Source organism: Globicephala melas, chromosome 11, assembly GCF_963455315.2.
Source record: "Globicephala melas chromosome 11, mGloMel1.2, whole genome shotgun sequence".
NCBI lineage: Eukaryota > Metazoa > Chordata > Mammalia > Artiodactyla > Delphinidae > Globicephala > Globicephala melas.
Window position 1 is genome coordinate 32,343,544 of NC_083324.2, and position 25,852 is coordinate 32,369,395.

Below are 25,852 nucleotides of genomic sequence, written 5' to 3' on the forward strand. Positions count from 1 at the left end.
CTAGTCCCTTCCTGCTGTCACTTAGTCCTGTATTTTTGTGTAGTTTGGCTAAAGGCTTAGGTATAAAACCCATCTGCTTAATCTTTTCTTATTCTTGTTCTTAGAATATAAATATATCTGTATATCACAAATGTGGTAAGAAAAATGTATCACCAGATGTCAGATATCAATTTTCTGCATGGTAGCTGAATCCAGATTTAAAAATGTGACTTATTTTCCTTTCATGAGGAGGTTCTGGTGTGAGAGTAAGGGTGGGAGAGGAACAGTTTCCAAAATAGTTGGTAAATATTTTTCAGGTATCACTATTTAGGATTTGTTTCCCCTAGTGTTTAAATCAGAGTAGGAATATCTCTTTTGCTCTATACTCCTCGAATAATCAGAGGGGTCCAGTCCAGTACATCTCCTAGCCTCATTAATCTGGCATATCGATTCCTGATAATGGCGATAGGCAAAGTTGGAAAAAGAAACTTAAGTGATTTGGGGGGCTCGTTTTCTGTTTCGTTACCAGTTCAAAAGACAGCCAGCCCTTGTAGGCCTCACTTCTCCATCAGCAGTTAACTAAAATCATATTTTCTACCAGCAGGTGTCGTCAGCATTTGTAAGTGTTTAAAAAGCAGCATACACTAGTTGGCCTTTTGAAAAACATGATTATATACTTGTTTATAAGCTAGGCATCAACGGTGAATTCCTATGAGAGTAGTTTTTTAAGACCATTTTCCTTGCAGGAAGAATGTGGTTATGCTAAAAAGAAGGATTGGCCTATCCAACGTCCTTTTTGACCTTCAAAGGTAGTTGAAGCAAAGCACCTGTGCCCTTTAACTCATAATGGCTGTTCCTTTAGAATTTGCTATGAGGAGGACAGTGGGCACAGCACTGCATGGGCAAGTGCCTTCTAGCATTTGTTCCTGTCCCTGCAGCAAGCGTGCAGTGCAAGACTCATGGGGAAGGGGCGGGTGTCGCTGATGTGCGTTTGATGCCATACACTTGAGCAAAAATGTGCAACAATAAACATTCTTTTGAAAGCACATCATAACAAAATTTCTACTTGGGATTTAAATGATCTGTAAATTTTTAAATCTCAATGATAGTTTTCAGTGATAGAAAAAACTGATATATTTTAATTTTTTATTTTCTTTAAATTATCTTTTAAATATTAAAATTATTCTACATGGATTATGACATTAATACAATAAGGCTCCTTAATGTAGTATTTCTTATGACACAGGTATATGAGTTGGGTTGCAGATGTTTAATTTTGATGCCATAACCAGCTAGATCCTTCTAGCTCTAATCATTAACTACAAAATCTAAGGAGCTTAGTTCATCTTAGTCCATAGCACTAGACTTTCACAGAGAAGCATAGTATCATGTGGACATCATTAAGCTTGTTTCTTCTGATTCATGGATGCAGCTTTGCTCAACTGATCTGTTTTTATATTTATTGGGTGCTTACTACTCATGCCAGGAGGAACTGCTTCGTTTAGGCATATTATGTGCTCTGAACACCTGATCAAGTCATTCAAAGAAAAGCTGTCAGTGCTAACGAATTACACTGATTCCAAGTTAAAAGTCACTATTTTCCCATGGTGAGGTTTGCTTTCATAAAAAGAAGACTCAGAGGCTTCCCTGGTGGCACAGTGGTTTAAGAATCCACCTGCCAATGCAGGGGACACGGGTTCAAGCCCTGATCCGGGAAGATCCCACATGTCGCGGAGCAACTAAACCCATGCGTCACAACTACTTGAGCCTGTGCTCTAGAGCCTGCGAGCCACAACTACTGAGTCTGCGTGCCACAACTACTGAAGCCCATGCACCTAGAGCCCGTGCTCCGCAACAAGAGAAGCCACTGCAATGAGAAGCCGGCACCACGACAAAGAGTAGCCCCTGCTCGCCATGACTAGAGAAAGCCTGTGCATAGCAACGAACACCCGATGCAGCCAAAAATAAATAAATCTATTTAAAAAAAAAAAAAAGAAGAAGGATCAAATGAGCGTATATGTTGGCTAAGGATGCTGGAGCCTTGTGAGAAGGTTTTAAGAGTTTAGGGTCCATTTAATGAAAACAAAAAGTGGTGATTCTGTTATTTCTAAGAATTTCTAAGAATTTTTGGACAATTTGATGGACAGCTTACTTTTGGTTTTAAGATTCACTATCTCAGATGTTGGTCAAGATTAGGCCAGATTTAGTTAGTGGTATTTGTAGTCATTGCCTTTGTCTCTCTTGTATATGTCTCTGACATGTCTTTGTATAAGTTCTAACTTTGACTCAACCAGTAGCCTTATGCGGAGACTTGGAATGACCTAAAAAATGATGGAATTCTTTTTCTAAGTACCACACCTAGTGTGTCACTTGAGAACCCAACAATGTTGTAAGGTTAACATAAAGCATGTATTATTCTCCCCACTTTATGTATAAGGATACTTTATGATAAGGATATGAGGGGAAGTGACTTGCAGAAGGCCACTAAGAAAATCAGCAGCTGAGCCACGACCCAATGCCAGGTTTCCTGGTGGATTTAGTCCAGTGTTTAATACCAGTGTACCTTGTGGCATCTAAGGATGTTTACCTCTGTGAAGAAAAAGGTGGGGGGGTATATGCAAAACAACAGACAGGTAAAATGCTTTTAAGATATTTTCTTTAAAATATGTAATCGTGAGCACTTTATTAACTGAGGAGGTACCTTTCAAGCTTCAGTTCTAAAGGGCAAGGTGAACTCTATGCCCCGCCATAGTTTATGCCCCAGTCAGTCCACACGTGTATTTGAAATATATGCACCTGGAGCTGTGTTCGTTACATGCCAGCTGGAGAGCTAAAGGGGTCAGCTGGTTTCTAGTAATTTATACATTTCTTGGAATTTGTATCATATAGTGTTGAACTGACCATATGTACAATCAACTACATGGAAATAGGTTAGAATCTTGGGGTTTCATCAGGTGATTAAATAGACTCCGTGAATCATGTGGCTTCAGATGTTGCTGGATGGGGAGCCACATGGATGGTAGAGGGCTATCACTTGCTGATAGGATCTGAATATCTGGTTCTGAGGCTTGTTCAGTTGGATCAGTATCTTAGGGCTCTTGGTCCTCCAGGATGCACATGAACTAGGAATAGGTTTATTAGAGAAAAGTATGTTGATGTGTACATTTGAGGCTGTTCAGGGCATCAACTCTGGAATGAGACTGCCCAGGTCCCAATGCCATCTCCACTACCTGCTAGTGATATATATAGCCTTGGACAATCTACTGTGCTTTTCTCTAAGCCCCAGTTTCCTCAGTGGTACAGTGGGCATGACGGTGGCTCTCCCATAATGAGATGATTCATGTACAGTGATTAGCACATAGTGAGTGCTCAGGAAATATCATCATCATCAAGACCTCTGTATCTCAAAAAGATTCCTAAAACAATTTTAAGAAATATGATCACCATCCTAATTCCTGGAATGCTGTTTATGCACATCAGTGCAACAGGGGCCTTACTCTAAGTCCCCAATCATCCTTATAGTAATCCTTTGAGGTTGGCATAACTGCCCTTTATTGTAGAAGAAACTGAGGCTCAGAGCTGGTTAGTGGCCTCTCCAGGATGGCTGAGCCAGTAGATGGAGGAGCCAGTATTCACACCCCAGTCTAACCCTGAAGTCTGTACTTTCCCAACCACATCACGTTGCCCCTAAATGACTAAATCACTGGTCTCCTCACCACATAACACATGAAGGGTGAACCCGCCTGCTGGAGCAAATTGCCTCATGGTCAAAGGCCCATGTTTTCCTGAGTGTCTGGATAGGAGACCCACCATTAGCGCTGTAGCAGCCACTTCACAGAATGGCTGTGACCCACAGCAGTGAGGTTTGCAAGCCTTTGTTTGGGAGGGCTCTGGTAACTTCCGTCTTGTGTTTCTCAAGACCAAGCAGCTCGTCTTTGGCAGAATTCTGCATGCTCAGCGCTATGGAGGTGACCCTGTTAGTTCTGTGATTAGTCATCTGGCTTATCTACGTTAACCACCAGCCTTCCACATAAACCAGTAACTGGAAGCCCCTGCTGCCATCTGGATATTTGCAAATTGTGTCATTTTCTCAAGACACTCTGTGATTGCCTATAAAATCCTGGACCGGTGCCACTGTTTTCTTAACTGAATTAAAATAAATTACTGATCATATCCTAATTTTGCAAAGTCCTATGTACATGTAATCGTTACTAATGGTGTGTGCGTATCTGGAAGGGCTCCTTCATTTGTGATGTGTGCACGCAGTTGTCTTCTGTAATTTGTCAGCTCTGGTAATGGGTACAGGTCTCACATAAAATGCGGAAATGGCTGTGATTGTATGGCCGTTTATCCTCGTTGCGTTGGCTCATGGACTATCAGGACTACAGGCCAGTGGTTTCTAACGCCTTCCGTCTCTTATGACTTGACACCGGTTGTTAGCTGAGAAGAGGCTATGGCACAAATTAATCAAGAAAGGCTTCCAGGGCTTCCCTGGTGGCGCAGTGGTTGAGAGTCCGCCTGCCGATGCAGGGGACACGGGTTCGTGCCCTGGTCCAGGAAGATCCCACATGCCGCGGAGTGGCTGGGCCCGTGAGCCATGGCCGCTGAGCCTGCGCGTCCGGAGCCTGTTGCTCCACAACGGGAGAGGCCACAACAGTGAGAGGCCCGCATAACGCAAAAAAAAAAAAAAAAAAAAAAAAAAAGGAAAGGCTTCCAAACCTTTGGCTGGAAAAGGAGTGGGTCTTTTTAAGTCTAGAAACACTTGTGCCTGGACCTTCTGTGTTTGGGCCATTGTGTCCTTTTGCAAGAAGGCAGCTGATTATTAGTAAATTAATTGGAGCTGAACCAGAAACCTTAACAGTAAGTTCACTAGACTTTTTTTTTTTTTTTCTTTTTCTGGCTCTTAAGATGAGGAGGAAAGGAGTAGCAAAACAGACTTTTTTCCGGGGATTTATGAAACAAACAAACAAAACTAGCCTCCAGGAAATGACCCAGGGTCATTGCATTAGAGAACCTGAGTGGGAAAGGCGTATTGAGAACATGAAGCCCAGTTCTTGTCCACTGCTGGATCCATTTGATCTCGGTTTAAACACTTCCAAGAACCTTCTAAGTCTGTACATTCCATCCTTGTTCAGTGTAGATCATGAGAAAATCCTTTCTTAATTGTAATGTTGCTTTCTCGAGGTGAATATTATACAATGACACTTCCTCATGGGTTATCTCCTTGAGTATTTGAAAACTCTCTCCCTACCATCTACTCCTACTCCATGCGTGTGTGCTTGCACGTGCACAGGCATGCACTCACACCACACTCTTCCACCAGGTGCTTGTCTTCTCCTGGCTAGATGTCCTGGTTCCTCTAACTTTTCCAAATGGGACATAATGTCCAATCTCTTTCTCTTTCTTGCATATTTCCATCGGACATCCTCAGTGTCCTCTTGAGTGTTGATCAGCCTAAAGACACTGTATGATGCTGTATCAACAAACAAGATTTCTTTTATGTTTATTGTGCTTCCTTAGACAAGAGAAGTAGACTAATACATTGAAAAAATTTTTGAAATAGAGGTGACAGACTAAAGATTAATCTTTGTCATATGAATAATTTATACAGATATAAAAGAACACTCCAAGATGTCCATTGGCAAATGGGCAAAAAGACAATAATAGGCAGTTCATACACAAGGAACTATGAAAGTAACATTGTTTTAAAAGTTCACTCTAATAGAAATTATAGAAATGGAAAAGGCAAATAATTGTAAGATGATATTTCATGCCTAATTGATGTCACAAGTATTTTAAAGACATGATAAAACCCAAAGCTAGGGATGTTGAAGAGAAATAATTACTTCTGTGTGGAATGAGGGGACTTGCCAGTGCATATAAAAAGACAAAAATGGTTCAAATCTTCGCACCCAGTATTCCAGGTCTTGAGGGAATAAAGCTATGTGTCCAAAGTTGTTCATAATGACATTATTTGCAATAATGTTTATGTTTTATGTTTATACGTTTTATAGGTTTCAAAGTACTTTCATATTCTTTGCCTCACCTGAGTATAATTATCCTCATTTTAAAGATAAGGATACCAGGAGTCAGAGAGGTGCAGTGATTTTCCCAGAATCACACAGCCGGGAATGGCAGAGCTAAAAGCTTGAAGTCTGATTGTCTGATTCCAATCTAGCGTCCTTTCCTACTTTCTTGTAACAGCCAGAAGAGCCAACAACCCCTCTGACCTATAATGAGGGAATGGCTCCATGTACCGTGGCCTCTGGCCCAGGGGTCAATGACATCATTTGAGCCGTTACACACTAGCAGACAGAAATACCCTAATGTTCCTGGGAAAAATAAAGAGGCGGAAAGTTGAGCATAATTATATACATGATGTAACCAATTTAAATATATATGTATGCACATGGGATCTAGAGAAGTGGGGGAAGGGATGCTTCAATCAGAGCATCCCCCTTCCTTTGTCATTGTGATCACTATAGCAATGCTACTCAGTGTTCAAATAACAGTCAATTCTTTTCATATGCATTCTCTCCTTTAAATCTTGCACAGCTTCGGGACCTGTGCAAGGCAATGACTGTCCTCTTTGTCTGTCAACTGAGGAAACAGAGATTCAGAGAGATTAGGAGGCAGGGCCGAAATGTTGGTCCCTCCTTGACTAGGCTTGACCTCTTGGCACACCAGAATATTGGCTTAAGCCAGCCGTGTTCCTGAGTGAGGTCGGTTGTAAGCAGCACTATTTGGGGAGTGTTCAAAGTGAACCCCATCAAACTTAGCCTGAACACTGCATGCAGTGAGCTCACCTGGGGGCTAATGGACTAGTGGACCCTTCCCTTGGCCTGCACTCCTGCAGATCCAAGTGCAAGGCCTTACTTTATATTTGATGTGAGATCCCTGTTAGAATAAACAGAAAGCCCACAAAGAATGGATAGACACAAACTTCTGTACATGTAGATGACATCCCTTAAAATGATGTCTTTCTGAGCTCTGCAGATGTAATTTGCACCAGAGGTGATAATTAAACGGTAAAAACAGAGCATTTCCCCCAGGGTACTGTTTCTGTAGATACCACTAGAGTTGGCAACCTGACTGAATTAAATAAAACAGAGAGCCTATGTCAGGACTTTGAAAAAAATAAAGTTAAATATTTATCAGGTGTCATACATTGTCAGATTTGGAAGTTTGGAGTCTTGCTGGAGGACGAAGCTGCAGAAGGAAAAAGGGAACCAGCCAGTGGGTAGAGAGAGATGGGTTGGGCCTGATGTCCAAGGGGACCGAGTGATAAGGTTTCCCTCTGTGCTTTCTGGTCCTGACACAAGGCCAGTGCAAGCTCCCTCCTCAAGTGTGTTATCTTATATTGAAATGCTAACATTCCATAACCCCCAAGTGACAGAAGCATGTCAAGAACGACCCCAGGCAAATACAGAGAAGATAATTAAAGGTCACTGGTGAAGACGAGTGTTCTTATTTTTGACTTCACAGAGGTGGGGGAGGGGTGTGGGTGGCCCATCTGTATCCTGTTAGGTTTTGGCAGCGTTGCTTCATTTTCTCACACCTCGTCAGCCATCCTCCTTGCTGGTTGGTGATTGGTGATTGGTGTGGTCTTGCAGAAGGGGTCTGACACCACTGTGAAGAAGGAAATAGACTGAAGAGGAAAAAATTGGTGGTAGCTTAAGTGTCAACCACAGACGCACAGTGAAGAGTCCTTGCCTTCCGCCTCAGCTGTTTGATGGAGCCTTTTCAGAGAACTTTGAGGGAGACAGCATCAGAAAAGACACCTGCTTTTCTCTCGTTAGTCTCTGAATGTTTTATTCCCAGGCTTCAACAGTTCAGAAGAGCGAGGCTTTGTTCTGGCTCAGCATCAAGAAGTCTTTGCTTTGGAGGGCTCTTAAATGCTCATCTGAATTTCTTTAGCAGCAACTGTTTCTAAGCTGGTTCTTAAAAGAGTTTCACTACTAGCTGGGGACAGGGCGCAAATAGGCTCAGCTTCTTGGAACCTCAGCGTCTTTGTTTCTGAATGAGTGGACTGGGTTAGATCTTTATTTCCCAGAAGATGGGTTTCTTACCACTTGTGGTAGCTCACATGATACAGGACAAGGTGACAGGGAAACAAGACACAAAATAATTTCGAATCACTTTCCCTTTCCAATTCTCTTCTGATCCTTCTCATTATGTCAAGGAGAAAGTCTCAGTTTGGAGCTAGTGTGTCTTTAATGCCTCTCTATCACTTGCTAATTTCCCTTTTTAACAAAGCACAGGCCTCAGGCAGGCAAGTGTCTAACAAAAATTTAACAATAGGGTTCATTTTTTTAAAGGTAGTTTCTATTTATGGCAGGTGATAGTGATTTTCTGTTTAAGGCAGTGGTAGAGTTTATTTTTGCAATAAGTTTACTCAAGTAAAAAATGAGTAACTTAAGGAAACATTATGTAATAGCTCAGAGGATATGTACACAGGGCAAAAGATTGGTGTGATGGTACCGAGAGTTTGGAAGCAGTGCGTTAGGCGTGTTCTGAGGCCTTTCCAGGGTTAGCACTCTGCAACAAAAATTTCCAGGTTTGGCCACAGCCACTTACAGACCAGAAATTTGACCTTTGAGCATAGGACCCAGATTTCAGGTATTAAGATTTTTAAATAGATAAAAGCTGGCTTTAATGTGATGTAGAATACCTTTATGGACTAGTTGTTAGCCAATTAAAAAAAAACAACTGGATTTCTGTTCTAAGAACAAAACTCTTTTTTTCTTTTCAAAACTTTAAAGTTCCAAAATTCCAGCTGAAATCATTTAACCCTTCTTCCTTTTCCCCTTCACCCTGAGGGAAGGATTGAACAAGATTGCATTTTAATTTGGGGCAGCCATAGAGTGAAAGTAGTGATTAGAGACTTGGAGTTAAGGATCAGACTGAGCTGAGTTTGAATCCCAAACTTGGCCACTTGTGAGCCAAGAGACCTTGGACCAGTGACTCATCCTCTGAGCCTCAGTTTCCTCATCTGTAAAATGAGAACTTCCAAGGGAATTGTGAAGATGAAACGGGCATGCAGAAGGCTTCCACAGAGCAAATGCTCCACAGACCATTAGCCTCAGCAGCATCTGTTTTGCATGTCCATCAGTTGAGTGGAAGCTGTGGACGGACATCCCTGTCCAGTGGTCTGCTGCAAGGTCACCCCTTCCTTTTAGGAAACACCCACCCAGTTTCCAGGGATCCGAGTTGGCACTGGGCATTATTTTTTGAAAAACAAGATGTTCCAAGCACACTGGCAAGCTTCACATTTTTTCCTGCCAGGTAGGATGAAAAAATTTAGTGTGGTTTTCTAGTGTTCCCATAATGACTCTCCCGCAGGGGGGTGGGGTATGAGCTCTGGGTAGAGAGGCTCCCTGCTCATGGGAGATGAGGAGTGTGTCATTATCCTCAAGGCCAGCTCCCACCTGACACGGATCATCCGGGAACCTTACCCACATTCCAACCGCAGACACAGACCCAGGGAAGGTGAGGAGGATTAGGTTGCTTTGGGAGTTCTTCATGCCATACTCATTAGCAGCACACTTTAATTATAAATAGGTCCTTTGTTAGAAATGTGGGGAGACTCCATAGCGTGAGGGATACAAGTTGGTGAAGAGTTGGACAACTAAAAATGGCTCCCAGTGCTCTTTGCTTGTCAGTAAATATTTGTGAAGACCAGACTCTACCTAGCTTTTTCTTTTTTTTCTGGATTTAAAGAAGAGAAAGGCATGCTTTTGACCCTCAAGGAACTTTTCCTTGAGTTTGTTGAGGTCATTCACAACATTAAAGTACAGGCAGTGATTGTCAATCAGCAGAAAGCTGGGTGGTGAATTGGCAACCTCATTGGGGGAGTTTGGCAGACTGGGAGGGGGTCATCCAATGAACCCCTGGTGCTGGATGCTAACACACCACTCCCCAGGCCTGCCCTTAACACTAGCGTGGCACCTGTGCGCCTGGCTGGGCACTCTAAGATACTGGGGGAGCACCCAAGAGGGGCTGCTGATTCCAGAAAGACAGGGCTTGAATGTCAAACCAACAGCTCCTACTTTTTCACTCCCTCCATCAGTCTCTTCTGCCTCTACAGTCTTTGATTTCTTCAGGGCTCCCCTCACCTGGCTTAGGAAATGAGCAGTGCTGTGGTTAACAACCCAGGCCTTGTAGCGTAGCAGCCTTGTGCTCAGTCCTGGCTCCACCACTCACTACCAGCTCTGTGATCTCAGGCAAAGCTCTTAACCCCTCTGAGCTTCAGTTGTCTGCATTGTGAAATGGGTATATTAATAGTACTGACTTAATAGAAAGCAAGGAAATCATGCATAGAACACACTTTGGCACAGCCTGGCTCAAAATTGCCCTCAATATTATTACTGTTATGTTGTTTCTGTAAAAGGAACTTGCGTATCCAGGGAAGCTGGTATGGGGGTTGCCGGGAAAGCTTTCGAGTCAGATAGAGTTGAATTTGAATTTCAGCTCTGCCAATTAACTACTGGGTATGACTTGGGGACAAGTCACCTCACTTCTCTAAACGCCTGCTTCCTCTTCTATAAAATGGGGTGATGGGATTGCTATGTGGAATAGATGAGTGAGTGTATGTGGGTGCCAGCATCTGGCACCAGGTGACCCCAGGGCTCGTGGTACCTCCTCCTCCCCGGCCAGAGGTCCCCCATTGTCTACATAGTGCTTCCTTCTCTTCTTTCTTTAAAAATAATTTTTATTGTTGTTTTCATTAGTTTAATCCTCAGATATCTTTTTTTTAATTGAGGTAACATTGGTTTACAACACTATAAAAGTTTCATGTGTACAACATTATATTTTGATTTCTGTATACACTACTTGACTTCTGTATACTCACCAACAAAAGTTTCATTTCCATCCATCACCATACAGCTCACCCCCTTTACCCATTTTGCAATCCCCCCACCCCCTTCCCCTCCTTCTCTTCTTGACAAAATCAGAAGAGAAGAATTACACCTGGGTCAGGTGTGGGATGACCGACTTCTCTGTTTCTAGAAAATTGCTGGAATCTGTGAGTAGGTAGGGGCCCTGGCAACATGTAGTTTATCTAGTAGCAATTCTGGAGGCTTTGTGGGGCCAGACGGCCCCTCGCCACCCCTCTGCACAGCCCTGCTTTGTAAATTCAGGAGCGACCCAGAACCCGGCTCCTAAATGGTGGGGCAGAAGGAGGGAGCACCTGGCTGGTAAATGAGCCTCCCCCCCCCCATCACTGGGGGTGCTTAGGGAGTTGGGGAAATCTTTGTCAGGTTAGACCCTCAGTAGTCTCCCAAAGGAGCCCTTCCCTCTATAGCTGGCCCGTGCTGGAAAACTCATGGGAACTTTGCCCCCTTCTGCCACAGGAGCACTTTACTTCAGGAATAAAGAACATTTTTCTTTTACCACAAAACTGCCTTTGTCTTTCCTGGAAACTTTTATTGGCACCCCTTACCACTGAGTCTCCAGTGGCAAAACCAAACAACCAAATCACAGGTTTGTATTTACTTCTTTTAAGTCAACTGCCATTTATTCATTTTCCCTCTTGTGTCTTTGTAATTGAAATGAACTGCGTGTGATATGGGGAGAGAGCTGGGTCTCTGAGGCTTCTGCCTCCTTTGTCAGCGCAATACATTATTTTTCAAATGCACAGGCTTCTGAATTTTAATAGACTGTAGATAATGATACATCTGGTTGCATATTAATTGCTGAGAGTTAGAAATAACACATAATCACTATGTTTCAAGGTTGCAAGTGTACAGCAGTGAGAGTCAGGGTTTGTTATGAGCCTTTGGAAAAATCCATTGTTAGTGGGCATTTTTTAATTCCTGTCATTAAAAATGTGCTACGGAATAAGAACTGTCTTAACGTTCAGTTGTGTTCTGGATGTGTGCACGAACACACACACACACAAACACACACACACACACTTCCCAAGGAGTAACATTTTGAAGCTATTCATCTGCTCAGCTGGGGTGTGTGGGGCAACAGCAAGGCCATATGAATCCATTGTAGATTACCTACCTCACAGTTTCCTGAACAGCATGCTTAGTACCTTATTTTTCTGCAAACCATCGCTTAGTGGGTGGTAAGATGTCAGCTGAAAGCCAAAGCAGGAAAGTTTTAAAATATTTTATTTTATTCCCAATTCAGTCAATCCCTTGTGGCTGTGTGACTGGTAGCTTTTTCCATTTTTCAATAATCAGGTTTCAGTGTATTCTGTTCTCAGTCGAGAGCAGACTGTTCTAAAACACCCAAGTGCAGTGTTCCCTGATTCTCAGTGGAGGCATGTGCTGCTGAGGATGCACGTGGACCAAATGATTTGAAAGGATAAATTGTGCTAGGAGGGACAGATGGGGTTACCAGGGAGCTCAGCAAATGTATTTTCTGTTTCTCTCTGGAAGTCACATCTCTGCAAGGCTTGACTGCTGAAAATCATTGTTCTCATCGAGAACAGAAAGAGGAGGGGGGTCCATGTTCTTTTCCTGAAGACCTGGTGCCCTTGGTCAGATGTCCCTGTAGGTTTTACCCAGCAGCTGAATGTGGGATTCCTCGTCTTAGCCTCGTCTTCAGTCAGATGGCAGACCCAGCTGTTAGCTTTGCTTGCCTGCAACGTGTTTGCTCATCTCAGATTCAGCTGGAACACGCTGCCCTTCCTTTGAGATTGAGATCTGTGCATCCTTTTCCATCTCTGTACTTCTTTTTCCTCTTCTGGGAAGCTAAGATAATGCTGAGCTTCAAGGGATGGCAGGTAGATAAGAGAGAGGACATGTCAGTGGATCTGTGTATGGTCCTTTCTGGAAGCCAAAAGTAACATGTTATTTTTGGGAGAAATTCTACCCTCCACCTCTGACATGGCTTGAACACCCAGAATTCCTATCATTGCCTAATCCCAGATAGTACTGGGATCAGGCAAGATTGGAGACCAGCTCTTTTAGCCTATAATTCAACAATGTGGGGAGGGGAGGGGAGGGTGGGAGGAGTTCGATGTAGACCTCAAGACCTACCCGTTTGGGTGCACTTCCACCACTCAGGTTCTTATCTTAAGTTGATGTTTTTCTCTACTTGGATGTAGCCTTGGATCTTGCCAAACCACTCCCAGTTTTGCTCTATCCAGCCAGAGCTTGACTAAACAGATAATAAAACTGCCGGAAGAAAGGGAAGGCAGGAATGTAGAATCAAAATGTGGTCTCATAGCAGCCCGAGTCCTCGGTGGCCAGAGCATGTCATTGGTGAGATAGTGGCAGGTAACATGGAGCACCAGCTTTGTCCCTGGGAGGCTCAGAGCAAAATCCAGTGCTGCAGGGGATGAATGAGAGCAGGAGAACAGGCTGGGGGTGGGGGGGGAGTGTGGGGGAGATCACACCTCTCCTTGGACATCAGTTTCAAGGCAATAATTTGATATTTACAGGCAACAACTTATGGGACAGGCTTGTACTGAGCACATTACACACATGATCTCGTGTCACCTTCCCAACAACCCTGTGAGAGGGTCAGAGAGCCACCCTCACTTCACAGGGCATGAGACCAAGCCCGTGGAGGTTACATCGTTGGCCCAGGGTCACAGGGTGTTCAGTGCATAGGGCACTGTCCTCTGGCTGGAAAGGTAGGCTCATATTTTATCCTTAGGTCCTTTGCAAAGAATCAACACATTTGGGGGGCCAGAGTGACAAGAACTTTGTCACTTTCAGCACAGGCTTTCTGCTCATCCTTAAACACCAGGGAAGCCTCAGCAAATGTCCTTAAAGTGCCCTTGAGGTCTGTACACACCAGTTCCCAAACCCTGAAGCAGAGGTGGAATCCCCAGTGCATTCTTCTCCCCCTACCCCTCCAACCCAGCCCAAGGGGAAGCCAGGGAATCCCTTTTACAGAGATAAACAAATACAGAATTTATATCCCACCCAGGGGTTTCCAAGAAGTCAATAGGAAATGACTGGCCGAGACCCCAGAACCACAGAGCCCTTCCTCTGGGCCTGTGGCTGTGATTAGGCCACCACTGCCACCTCCGGCTGACTTCTTGGCGTCCCCCACCCAGAAATGTGCGGCTCTGACCCCATTTTCCAGACCTGCAGATGGTGTGGCGTGCTGTGGGCACACTTCTTCTGTGGCATTCTTGGCAAAAAGGCATAACCTGGCTCTACTCATGAGAAAACATCTTCTGGGCCTAAGGTTGGCTTCCCTGTAAGGGCCACAGAGGCTTGAGCCTGCTGGCAGCTCTCACACTTTTCCAGGAGGTCGAACTGTTAAAGCGCTTCAGCTCTGAGCATCTGGCCCTTTCTCCTTGACGGAGTAAGAGCTTTGCTTGATGCTCAGAAGGCATATGTGGAGCCAGAGACTGCAGAGAGAGCTAAATATTTAGCTTCCTCTTTCTCTGAAGGTCTGTAATGCCATGTCTGGGCATGACCAAAATGAGTTTCAGGCGATGGGCTAGCGTTTGCTAAAAGGAACTTACCGGGGCGTGGGTGTGCATTTCTCCTTCTGCCCAAGGTTAAGTAATAGTAACATCCTGTGTAAGAGAACGTGAATGTGGTTTTCTACTAAACTCCAATATTTTAGGGCTATTTATTAGATATTTTTAATCATGGGCCAATTTAACCGGTAGCAGACTAATAAAATAAATTTGGGCTTGCTGCCAGGACAAATGTTGACTTACCCTTATAATGTTGACTGAAACGAATAACTTTGAAAGTAATTGAGGAGTGAAACCTTAGCCAAAAATACAGTGTCTGAAACAGTGGTTCTGTTTTATTTTACTGGCACTGCTAAGAGATTTTGTTCGTAACCTAGGCTGCTGCCCACCTCGGCTCTCGGAGAGTCCCATATTTTACTGAATTATTTTCCAATGTTTTGTTTTGTTTTTTGTTTTTCGGCCCATAAACCACCATTCATCAAAAATGAATATCCCCATGGCAGAGAAGAACAGGCTACTTTTCCAGTGTGGGAGCAAACAGTCAATGATAATGAGAGGAATAAAGATAATAACTTTCTTGAGGTGCTCCCTCAGAAACAAAATGGTATGCCAGTAACGTTTGCCCTCTCAGAGTTTGTAGTAAAATTAATCGCTCCTCCAAGGTACACTGGATGAAATCCATCTGACTCGCCCCACACTCACCTTTCCTTCATTTTGCCATTCAGTTTATACAAATATTAGAGAGCGATAGTAGTTTGCCAGCACGTGCTTTGAACTTGAAGGAAGCAGGGGAGGCCTGGAGGAAATGAAGCCAGGATGACCACATGAATTGTCATAAAGTGTGATTTCTTTCTCTTCTCATTTTTCTGCTTGCATTTGATGGGAGCTGTGTTTGGGGCTGGAACTGAGCATCCTTTCAGAGGCTTATGCCAGCAGTGTCTGAGCTTAGTCTAGCATCCCCCTCTGATGCTCCTGCCCTAAGCAAGACCCCCCTAAAAGCAGCCACCTCACAGGCTGACCTTGGCCAGAGGCCGTAGGTGCTGACTGGCTCAAGCCAAAACAGACTTGATATACATGGAATAAAGAGCATCTCCCCAACCTTAATGTGTTCAGTTTTATGGCCCCAAGCGTCGATGGTTTAATCTGTGGATCTGTCCAAACCATTTTGTGTGTGGTGTCTCCATCAGTGCTTTTTAGCATTGCCGTGAGGGGAGGCTGCAGAAATCGTCAGCTCCTCAACACAACAATCCAACACCCTGTCTACAGCTTGGCCATGAGACTGAACTAACTCAGAGGGTCCTGTGGGTTTTATTTATCCAGACTCTCCTTAGTCCCCAGTAGCAAAAATACAAACAAAACAAAACAAAGCCCCCAAAAAGCACTTTTTTCTTTTAAAGAAGGAAATTAGGATGTTTTCCTTATAGCATCTGATGCAGAGAGAGTTGGGCCATTTCATCAAAAAGGAAATCTAATCTCCCTTGGATACACAGTGCAAGGCAACCAAACCTGCAGCTGGAGAAAATAAACACAAGGGTGTGGCCTCCACGTTTGAGATTAGCCAGGGGGGAAGGTATCAGGGATTCTTCCCAGAGCTGTTCCTGGCGGTTTGGCAGAGTCCACAAAGTCTGTGGGACCTTTGTTGAAATCACCTATAATCACCTGGCATTTTTAGGGGGAAATTATAGTTCTACTTTTGAAGACCTTTTGCTCACCTTGTGGGTTCGAAACCAATAATTCTGAAATGCGTTTGGCCTAATCAATGAAGCCAGGTTTCCGTTGGAATTTGAGCCTCATTATTTGCCTTTTAACTTCTAGTAACAGATGACACCAGGTCAGTTAGCTCCGTGCCAGGGGAAAGAAAACAAAAAAATTTTTAATGGAAATTTTGGAGTTAGGAACCATTATTTCATTATTGTTTTTTTCTATTTCCAAAAAAATAAGATGAAGAGTCACTTGTAGTTTCCATAGAAGCTCCCCTTCTTTGCTCCCCTCTTGCTCAGACTGCTCTGCGAAGGACTCCTCGTTGCTGCCTCTGTGTCCTCCATGCCCCTGTGTTCCACTGTGCTCTACCTGCTGAACACCTCACTTGCCCCACTCCAGCCAAGGCTTACTCTCTTGGGTGCTCTGCCTGGATCAACCTCTGGTTCTCTCTGTGCATCCAGAAGACATTTCCCCAAGGGTGACACGTGTACCCTTCCATGAAGCCCACTTTGCAGATGCTGGGTAAGCACTTGCAGAGCTGAATTCCAGAGGATGCACGTAGTCACAAAGAATCTCTTCCATTTATGTGTATTAATTACAAAGGGAGTAGTAGTAACTTTACAATGGAGAAATCCAGCAGATACCTCCTGTAGGGCTGTTGTAACAAAGTACCACAAGAGGCGAGGCTTAGAACAACAGAAATTTATTTCTTACTCTTCTGCAAACTAGAAGTCGAAAATCAAGGCGTCAGTAGGGCCATGCTCCCTCTGAAACCTGCAGGAGAATTCTTCCTTGCCTCTTCCTAGCTTCTGGTGTTTGCCATCCATCTTTGGTGTTCTCTGGCTTGTAGATGCATCACTCTAATCACTGCCCCCATCATCATATGCTGTCTCCCTGTATGTCTCTGTCTAAATTTCCCTTCTTATAAGGACACCAACGATGGCATTTAGGGCCCACTGCAATCTAATATGACCTCATCCTAACCTGATTACATCTGCCAAAATCCTATCTCCAAATAAGGCCACTGTCACAGGTTTGGGGGTAGAACTTCAACATATCTTTTTGTGGGGGACACAATTCAACCCCTTGTACCACCTTGACCAACTGGTCCAGGTCGATGTCACCAGTTATAAGATATAGTGACATCATGTCCCCCAGATATGATGCACCAAGAAGGGCACATCACTTCTGCTGTATTCTTGCCAAAAATGCATAATCTGAATCCAATCATGAGAAAGCATCAGACATGTCTAAATTGAGAGATATACTACAAAATAACTGACCAGCACTCTTGAAAAGTATCATTGTCACAGAAGACTGAGGAACTGTCACCGATTGGAGGAAACTATAGTGATATGACAACAAAATACAGTGAAAGGGTGGGAAGGCCTTGGCATTAGGAGGTGTCAAGGGAAGTGAGAACATGAGAATATTTGTAGTGACCTAGAAGTTTTTTTTTTTTAACATCTTTATTAGAGTATAATTGCTTTACAATGGTGTATCAGTTTCTGCTTTATAACAAAGTGAATCAGCTATACATATACATATATCCCCATATCCCCTCCCTCTTGCATCTCCCTTCCACCCTCCCTATCCCACCCCTCTAGGTGGTCACAAAGCACCAGCTGATCTCCCTGTGCTATGCGGCTGCTTCCCACTAGCTATCTATTTTATGTTTGGTAGTGTATATATGTCCATGCCACTCTCTCACTTTGTCCCAGCTTACCCTTCGCCCTCCCCGTATCCTCAAGTCCATTCTATAGTAGGTCTGCATCTTTATTCCTGTCTTGCCCCTAGATTCTTCTGACCATTTTCTTTTCTTTTAGATTCCATATATATGTGTTAGCATACGGTATTTGTTTTTCTCTTACTTCACTCTGTATGACAGTCTCTAGGTCCATCCACCTCACTACAAATAACCCAGTTTTGTTCCTTTTTATAGCTGAGTAATATTCCATTGTATATATGTGCCACATCTTCTTTATCCATTCATCTGGTGATGGACACTTAGGTGGCTTCCATGTCCTGGCTATTGTAAATAGAGCTGCAGTGAACATTTTGGTACATGACTCTTTTTGAATTATGGTTTTCTCAGGGTATATGCCCAGTAGTGGGATTGCTGGGTCTTTAAGTTTAAATGTTTCAAGGTAGCCCTCTCAGCTCTCAGTTTCCCAGCCACATGGGCCTTTCCCTATTCTGGCCTATATCAGTTGAGAATTATTGAAATTCAGTAGTGGGATTTTTGTTTTCATTTTACCAGGTTTCTTCTAATTACTGTTGATTCTAGATGATGTCTGCCTCTTCAGTATCCTTTCTCACTAGGCCCTCACTAACAACTGAAGTAAAAATCTCAGATGGCACCTGTCAGCTGCAGTTCAGCATTCAATAGTACATTTGCAAAACTGTTTTCTGTCCATTGAAATAAATCTTTGTATTATGGAGCATTTTGACCACATACCATCTTAAAATCAGATTTCTACCCCTTATTTTTGACTCAGTAGTACTTGGAAGTGGAACTCAGGATCTAAACATTTTGAATGTTGCCTAGTATAGTAAAGGTGCTGTCAGAAAACAGTATTTTGGAAATTAATTTTCTAGAATCTTCTACAGTGTCCTCTTCTCTACTGAGCAGAATACTTAATTGAAAATTGGGGAATCTCCCACAAAACTCATGTTCCTTTTTCTAATGAGCAGGGGGAAAAAAAGGCCTCAAGCCTTCAAGAATGGTTTCTGTATTTGTTAATGGTTGAAAAAAAGCAAAAGAAGAATAATATTTTGTGACATGTGAAAATTATATGAAATTCGTATTTTAATGTCTATAGATGAAGATTTAATGGAACGTAGGCACATTCACTTATTTACATACTGTTTATGGCTGATGGTAGAGATGAGTAGTTGTGACAAAGGCTGGACAGCCCTCAAAGCCTAAAATATTTAACCATCTGGCCCCTTACAAAAAAGTTAGCCAAGCCCTGGAGTAGGGCATGGGCTCTGGATCCAGCCTCCCTAGCCTAGGTTTAAATCCTGGCCACCTTTTTTAGCTTTCCCCATCTTTAAGATGAAGATCACAATAGTGGCTACCTTGCAGGGCTGTTAGGAGAATAAATTAGTAAATATCTGTAAAGCATAGAGAAGAGTCACTGCAATGAATATGAGCTCATTATTATTATGTAATAATTCTAGAGCTTCTCCATCACTCTGAGATCATAACTTCCTGTTTAATATGAGGATGATGAAAGCCTTCTAGAGGGTTACTGTTGGATGACACGTGACCCCTGGGTGTGCGGTTCCCAGCACATCTCCTGTCACACAAATGTAGCCCTGCATAAGGCTTCCTGGCGTTTCTAAACATTTGAAAGACTTTTTATTTATGATTCCATCAACTCATGGGCAAAAGCATCTGCTAGCACAGTCGTTTCTCACCTCTCTCTTGCTCCTGGCCAGGTGTAGAGCATCTAAGAGCAGTGCTGCCCTGCAATAGAGCAGTCAGTCCTGCACTAATGGCTGCATTTCTGGCCCCTCCTGGGCCGTGTTTGTGACTCAGTAAAAGCAGAGTCTCAGGGAAGCTACAGACGTGATGTGAAAGACTCTCCTACTGCTCTCCAACCCCACTCTGGCTGCAAAAGTGAAGTGCAGGGAGAATGAGTGAGGGTTTACTGTATGCCACATCTATTAGAATGGAACTATTTTTTAAGGAATAAGAAATAGTGCCAAATTATATTGATATGATAGACATTTTCTTACATTGTATATAATGTGCTTTGGTTTCTATTTTTGGGGGGGAAGAATAAGGAGATGATAAGAACTGTATCCCCTAGGGAAGGAATATTAAAATCTATTTAATTAAATCTCACATTAAAAATAAAATTAAAGGGCTTCCCTGGTGGCGCAGTGGTTGAGAGTCCGCCTGCCGATGCAGGGGACACGGATTCGTGCCCCGGTCCGGGAGGATCCCACATGCCGCGGAGCGGCTGAGCCCGTGAGCCATGGCCGCTGAGCCTGTGCGTCCGGAGCCTGTGCTCCGCAACGGGAGAGGCCACAATAGTGAGAGTCCCGCGTACCGCAAAAAAATAATAATAATAAAAAAAAATTACATGGAGTGCTTTATTCTCCTTTGTTTGTAATTCAAGCACAAGAGATATTTAAAATTGCTGAATCAATTCCTTTATGAAAAATATGACCTCTATACCTTTCTTCATCCTCTCCTTTCCTTCTTCCCACCTCTTCCTTCTTTTTTCCCATTCCTTGTCCTCTGGAAAGGTGAAGAGAAAATATTTGATAAAAGTCAGTTTTATCATTCATGATAAGAATTCACAGCAAACTTAGTACAGAAAGGAACTTTTTCTACCCGATAAAGGGTGTCTCTTCCATACTCTCAGCAAATACAATACTTAATGATGAAACCTTCATAATAATTACTTTGTAATTTGGAATTAGACTATGGTACCTGCTATTTTAGCTTGTAGTCAACAATATACGGGTAGTCCTAGCCAGTGCAATAAGACAGGAAAAACAAAAAAAGGTGTAAGGTCTGGAAAACATGCAAAAGGTTGTTATTCAGAAAATACTGCCCACACAGAATACTCAATGTCTTTTTCTTTCTTTTTTTTTTTTAAGATGTTGGGGGTAGGAGTTTATTAATTAATTAATTAATTTTTGCTGTGTTGGGTCTTCATTTCTGTGCAAGGGCTTTCTCTAGTTGCAGCGAGCGGGGGCCACTCTTCTTCATGGTGCGCGGGCCTTTCACTATCGCTGACCTCTCTTGTTGCGGAGCACAGGCTCCAGACCCGCAGGCTCAGTAGTTATGGCTCACGGGCATAGTTGCTCCGTGGCACGTGGGATCCTCCCAGACCAGGGCTTGAACCCGTGTCCCCTGCATTAGCAGGCAGATTCTCAACCACTGTGCCACCAGGGAAGCCCCTGCCTTTTTCTTTTTTGTTTTATTTTTTTAACCTCTTTGGTGAGATGTCCTCCTGCCCTGGCTTAGAATTGCATGGTGAGGGTGGTGTCTGTACTTGAAACAGGACACTTCATTCCTGGGTTTAGCAGTGTCCTTGCCCAGCTTAGTCTGGCAGCTGAGTTGTTGGATTAGGAAGCTTCTGCAGGTTGTGTTCTGTTATCTCTCTGTAAAGCCTGAAAGCATCCCTCTTATTGCATTTGCTAGTTCTCAGTAGAGCTATTTAACTAGAATCTGGAAACATTTTCCCTGAGGCTCCTTTTAGACAGCAGTAAAATGTAGCTCGAGACATACTGAGTAAATGGAAAAGAAAAATCAAATTAGGCCAAGAATTTTTTTAATCTCCTATTCTCACTGAAGCCCTCAAGGAGAACACCATAATTCATATTTGACTCATGTGGGTCAGGCATAAAGCCTCCTCTATAGATTCAATAACCTGTAAATGTTCTGGTTGTGAAATTGCACCTGCCCGCTTTGCTGGATCAAGCACTAAATCATGCAGCAGTGGTTTGTTTTGATTGTTCATTACTTGGGAATGTCAGATTGCCAGAGAGCAGCCCAGTGTTTACTTCCAAATGGGCAAAGCCTTGGGAAAGGAGTTTTAATTACAATCTCATGTAGCAACACTGCACACAACTTGCAGAGGGGCCAACATTTGCACTGTGCATTCATCTTATAGCGGTGCAGAAAAACACCCATCTGACTGGCTCATGTAAAATGGGCAGCAAAGTCAGCAGAACCTTAGAAAAGATGACACAGCAAGTGGAACAGAGCCGAATCTTCCCTCATCCTGCCAAGCATGCAGGGCTCCCTGCCCCTTTTCAAAGCAAGAGAAGCCAATTGGCGTTTGCCCTTCAACTTCCCTAGTTTGATATAGAATTTGTGACCTAACAGATTTAGCCGTTAATAAAACAGAGACCTAGGAGTCAATGGGCTCTGAGGTACGTGCAGGATTATCTGAGACCAAGTCCTAATCCTCTAGGAAATCCCCCATCTTCTCACTTGCTGCAATGCAGTTTGTGCCACCAAAGGTGGTATATCACAACTCTGGCATTTCCAGCCAAAGCAGGAGCCATTCAGGGGATGCTCAAGAGGCTGTGTGTGCGTGCGTGTGTGTGTGTGTGTGTGTGTGTGTGTGTGTGTGTGTGTGTGTGTGTGTGTATTCAGTATGCCCGCTGGTAATGGAGCTCTGACGTAAAAAAATATTTTAAAAATCCTCCTCTGGGCACAGATACTCAGGAGCCAGGCACTGGACAGGGAGCATCCTTGAAGGGCGCTGTCACCTGGAAGCAGAAGGGCTATTGGATCTTTCTCTTCAGCATTTAAATAATTGTAATGCGATGTCTCTCATGTTGAGAGATTCATCCTTTGCATTTTGGAACTAAGCCTTCCCAGTGTTCGGAGAGTTTCCTGCTGTCTGTTCAGCTCAGCATACCAAGAGGCTGGAGAGGTACCCGGCAGCCCAGATTCATTCTCCATCTTGGAAGTATTTGCTTCGAGAAATCATGAAGTCACTCCTGGCCACGTTGTGGAATTGTTTTGTGCTTTTTAAAAAGCCTTTTAATTTTTCTGTTTGAATGCCAGAAAGGTTGGGTCTGTTTCAGAGAATGCTTCTGATTTCTGAGGCTGGCAAGGGCATAAACTGACATGAGAGTTTCTCAGCAGAACTCCAAATTCAGGCAAGATTTTTCCAAGCACCTACTATGTTCACAACACCCTGCAGGGGTATTCAGGAGAATCTGAAGTTCTGGCTTAACTCTCAAAACTTTGAAGGCAATGGCTGAAAAAGAAAGATGAGCATCTTGTGGCTCCCTTTGGAAATGATTGAGTTTTGCCACAACCATTGGCAAGTTTGGTTTTTTCCATCAAAATTTGGTGTCTTCATGTGCTGTCAAGCATCTCCTGCAGGTCAGATGGAGCTTAGGAAGACAAGGGTAACTGTTCTCTTTGTCTTTGGAAAGTGTTTTGTCTGTCATCTCTCTCTTTTCCACAGCCTGTTGTTTTTATTTATGTAATTCTCATCTGCAGAGTCATTGGTATGGGTAGGCTCCCCTCATCCATCAGCTTGGTTTGGGGTAACTTGCAGATTTGCACGTTTTATGTGGAGGTGATTTTCAAAACTTGTGTCTATGTGTAGTATAAAAACTGATGCTCATGGTAGGGTTTTCTCTCTATACGTTTTCTTTTGCTGTCTGGTGGTTATTTATAACTATTAATATGTGCATTTCAAATATACTGTAGATACAAAGATGCTTTGTTAAGAGCCTAGCAATAGAATAACTTCTTTAAACAATATTTTTTTAATTTGGTATACTTAAAAAAAATGATTTTTTGTGCTTTAGAAAAGCCATTGCATATTAGAAATTTGGAGAGTGGCTTCAGGTAAGTTGGAGAAAACATTTTTTAAAAAGATGAAACCAGGGCTTCCCTGGTGGCGCAGTGATTGAGAGTCCGCCTGCCGATGCAGGGGACACAGGTTCGTGCCCCGGTCCGGGAGGATCCCACATGCCGTGGAGCGGCTGGGCCCGTGAGCCATGGCCGCTGGGCCTGCGCTTCCGGGGCCTGTGCTCCGCGACGGGAGAGGCCGCAGCAGTGAGAGGCCCGCGTACCGCAAAAAAAAAAAAAAAAAAAGATGAAACCAGAAGCATCAAAAGACAACTGCCTGACAAGGTCATTGGATGGGAAATCTGAGGCAGCTTTTCTCTACAGGAGGGGTTGAGGAGAATCATACTACTTAGTGGAAGCCTCTGATTTAAAAGCTGGCAGATATATTTGGGGTGAAGGGAAAGGAGAGATCCCTGCCCATTTGCTGTCCACTCAGAGGCTGCTTCTGTTGACATCCCTCTGCCATTTCTCCTTCCCTGGCTCCTAAGCCAGGTCACCTCCACACAGCTGGAGTGAGACAGAGCACTGTTTACATTCCACAGATCGGTGTGCAGCCAGCAGCTTGTGGAGTGGGGACATTGACTGTATAGTGGAGTTATGTTGTCTTCGTAATTGACCTTGACATTTTCCTTTCCTTTTTTTTAACCCTACAGGAGCCTAGTAATAAACGAGTCAAACCTCTTTCCAGAGTCACATCCCTAGCAAACCTCATCCCACCCGTGAAGGCCACACCGTTAAAGCGCTTCAGCCAAACCCTGCAGGTAAGAAGGGCACAGTGGGCTCATGTTTGCAGAAAACCACGCTGTGTGGGAGGAGCCATCCCTGTCCTACCTAGAACCTCCCCTGGTTTCAGATTGACGTGAATCAATGCTTACTTAAACAGAAGAGAGCAAGTGAGGGGACTGAAAGGAAGAAAGAGATGTTTTCAAGCTGTAAACTGGTGTCAGGCAGAGTCCCTCGAGGTGTAACTGGAGGAGTCATCTCTGTTGGGCTCCTCACAATTATATTTCACAGTCCTATGCCCCATCCAGATGCGCTATCATAGGTTTTGTCCTAACATATCTATGGGCCTCCCAAGGGAACCAGCACATGATGTAAGTTGGAGGGCAGGAGAGCCTAGTGATTTAGACCAGGGTCTGCAAACTATAGCATGTGGGAAAAAACTCAGCCCACCCCCTGATTTCTTGTGGCCCTGGAGCTAAGAGTGGTTTTTACTTTTTAAAATGGCTGGGAAAAAAAATAAAAGAGGAATGATATTTCATGACCCATGAAAATTATATGAAATTGAAATTTCGGTGTCTATAACTAAAGTTTTGCTGTCTATAACTAAAGTTTTGCTGGAACACGGGCATGCCTAAATGTTGGTATGTTTTCTGTAGCTGCCATTGCACTACAAAGGCAGAGTTGAGTAGTTGTGAAAGGGATCATATCGCCCACAACACCAAAAATATTTACTATTTGGCCCCTTACAGAAAATGTTTGTTGACCCCTGACTGAGAACAAGGGCCCTGGAGTAGAAGTATCTCACTTCTGTCCTTGGCTGTGTCACTCAAAGACTTTGTCACCTTGGGCAGATAACTTCATATCTCTCTAGGTCTTGCTTTTATTCCTCATGGATACATTGGGGGATGATGCTACCAGCTCCTTTATAGAATCCTTGTAAAGATTTACAGGATAGTGCATTTAAAGGACTTAGCATAGTGCCTTGGCCTGTAGTTAGTAATCACTAACTTCCTAACCAGCTAAGGTGTAAATATTAACTACTGTAATAATTCTTTGGCTAACAGGTGGTTTGTAAACTCCTGATAAAGTTTATCTTTTAAAGTGAAAATCGAGATTTGTCTTAAGGCCTTGGGCCCAATATGATAATCATAAAAATCCTCTTGTAGACTGAGGCCCACGAAAGTCATGCCATGAAAAGGCTCACCTTGTTCAGCTGAGGAGTAGTCTTGAGTCTGCCAGTTTCTTACATGTCCTGAATACTTTTGCTTAGCGGTATTTTTATCTTGACTTTCTGAGTCATTAAGAAAATTGTGGACCAGGGAATTCCCTGGCAGTGCAGTGGTTAGGACCCAGCACTTTCACTACCAAGGGCACGGGTTCAGTCCCTGGTTGGGGAACTAAGACCCCACAAGCCGTGTGGTGTGGCCAAAAAAAAAAAAAAATTGTGGACCAGCACCCAAGGCTTATGTCCCATGCTATGAAATCTATGATTTGAGAACTGTTTAAAGTCTCCCTCACCCACGCTTGTCCTTGTTACCACACCATTCAGCCAATGTGCTGTGACTTTGCACAGCCCAAGCTCTTCTCCCCACTTTCCTACAGGTGCCGTCCCTCACCAGTGCTAATCCCTCCCTGCCCATTCCTCTGTTAACGCTGCTAATATTTCTCCCCAAAGAACACCTCATCGTCTCATTAGCTATGGGTTTGGC

The 25,852-nt window shown here is 43.6% G+C and overlaps 1 protein-coding gene across 6 annotated transcripts in view; it reads left to right on the forward strand.

The window, feature by feature from the left end:
- The window catches only part of ARHGEF3 (Rho guanine nucleotide exchange factor 3), a 311,851-nt gene that overhangs the window by 246,009 nt on the left and 39,990 nt on the right, over positions 1–25,852 (forward strand). For 5 of the 6 annotated variants that reach the window (XM_060307980.1, XM_030867470.2, XM_060307982.1 and 2 more), the window contains one exon: positions 24,074–24,181. In XM_060307980.1, coding sequence (XP_060163963.1) covers positions 24,074–24,181 — 108 coding nt within the window. Of the gene's footprint in view, positions 1–22,259; positions 22,970–24,073; positions 24,182–25,852 lie in introns of those variants that run through there. The other variant, XM_060307981.2, reaches the window with a different exon arrangement.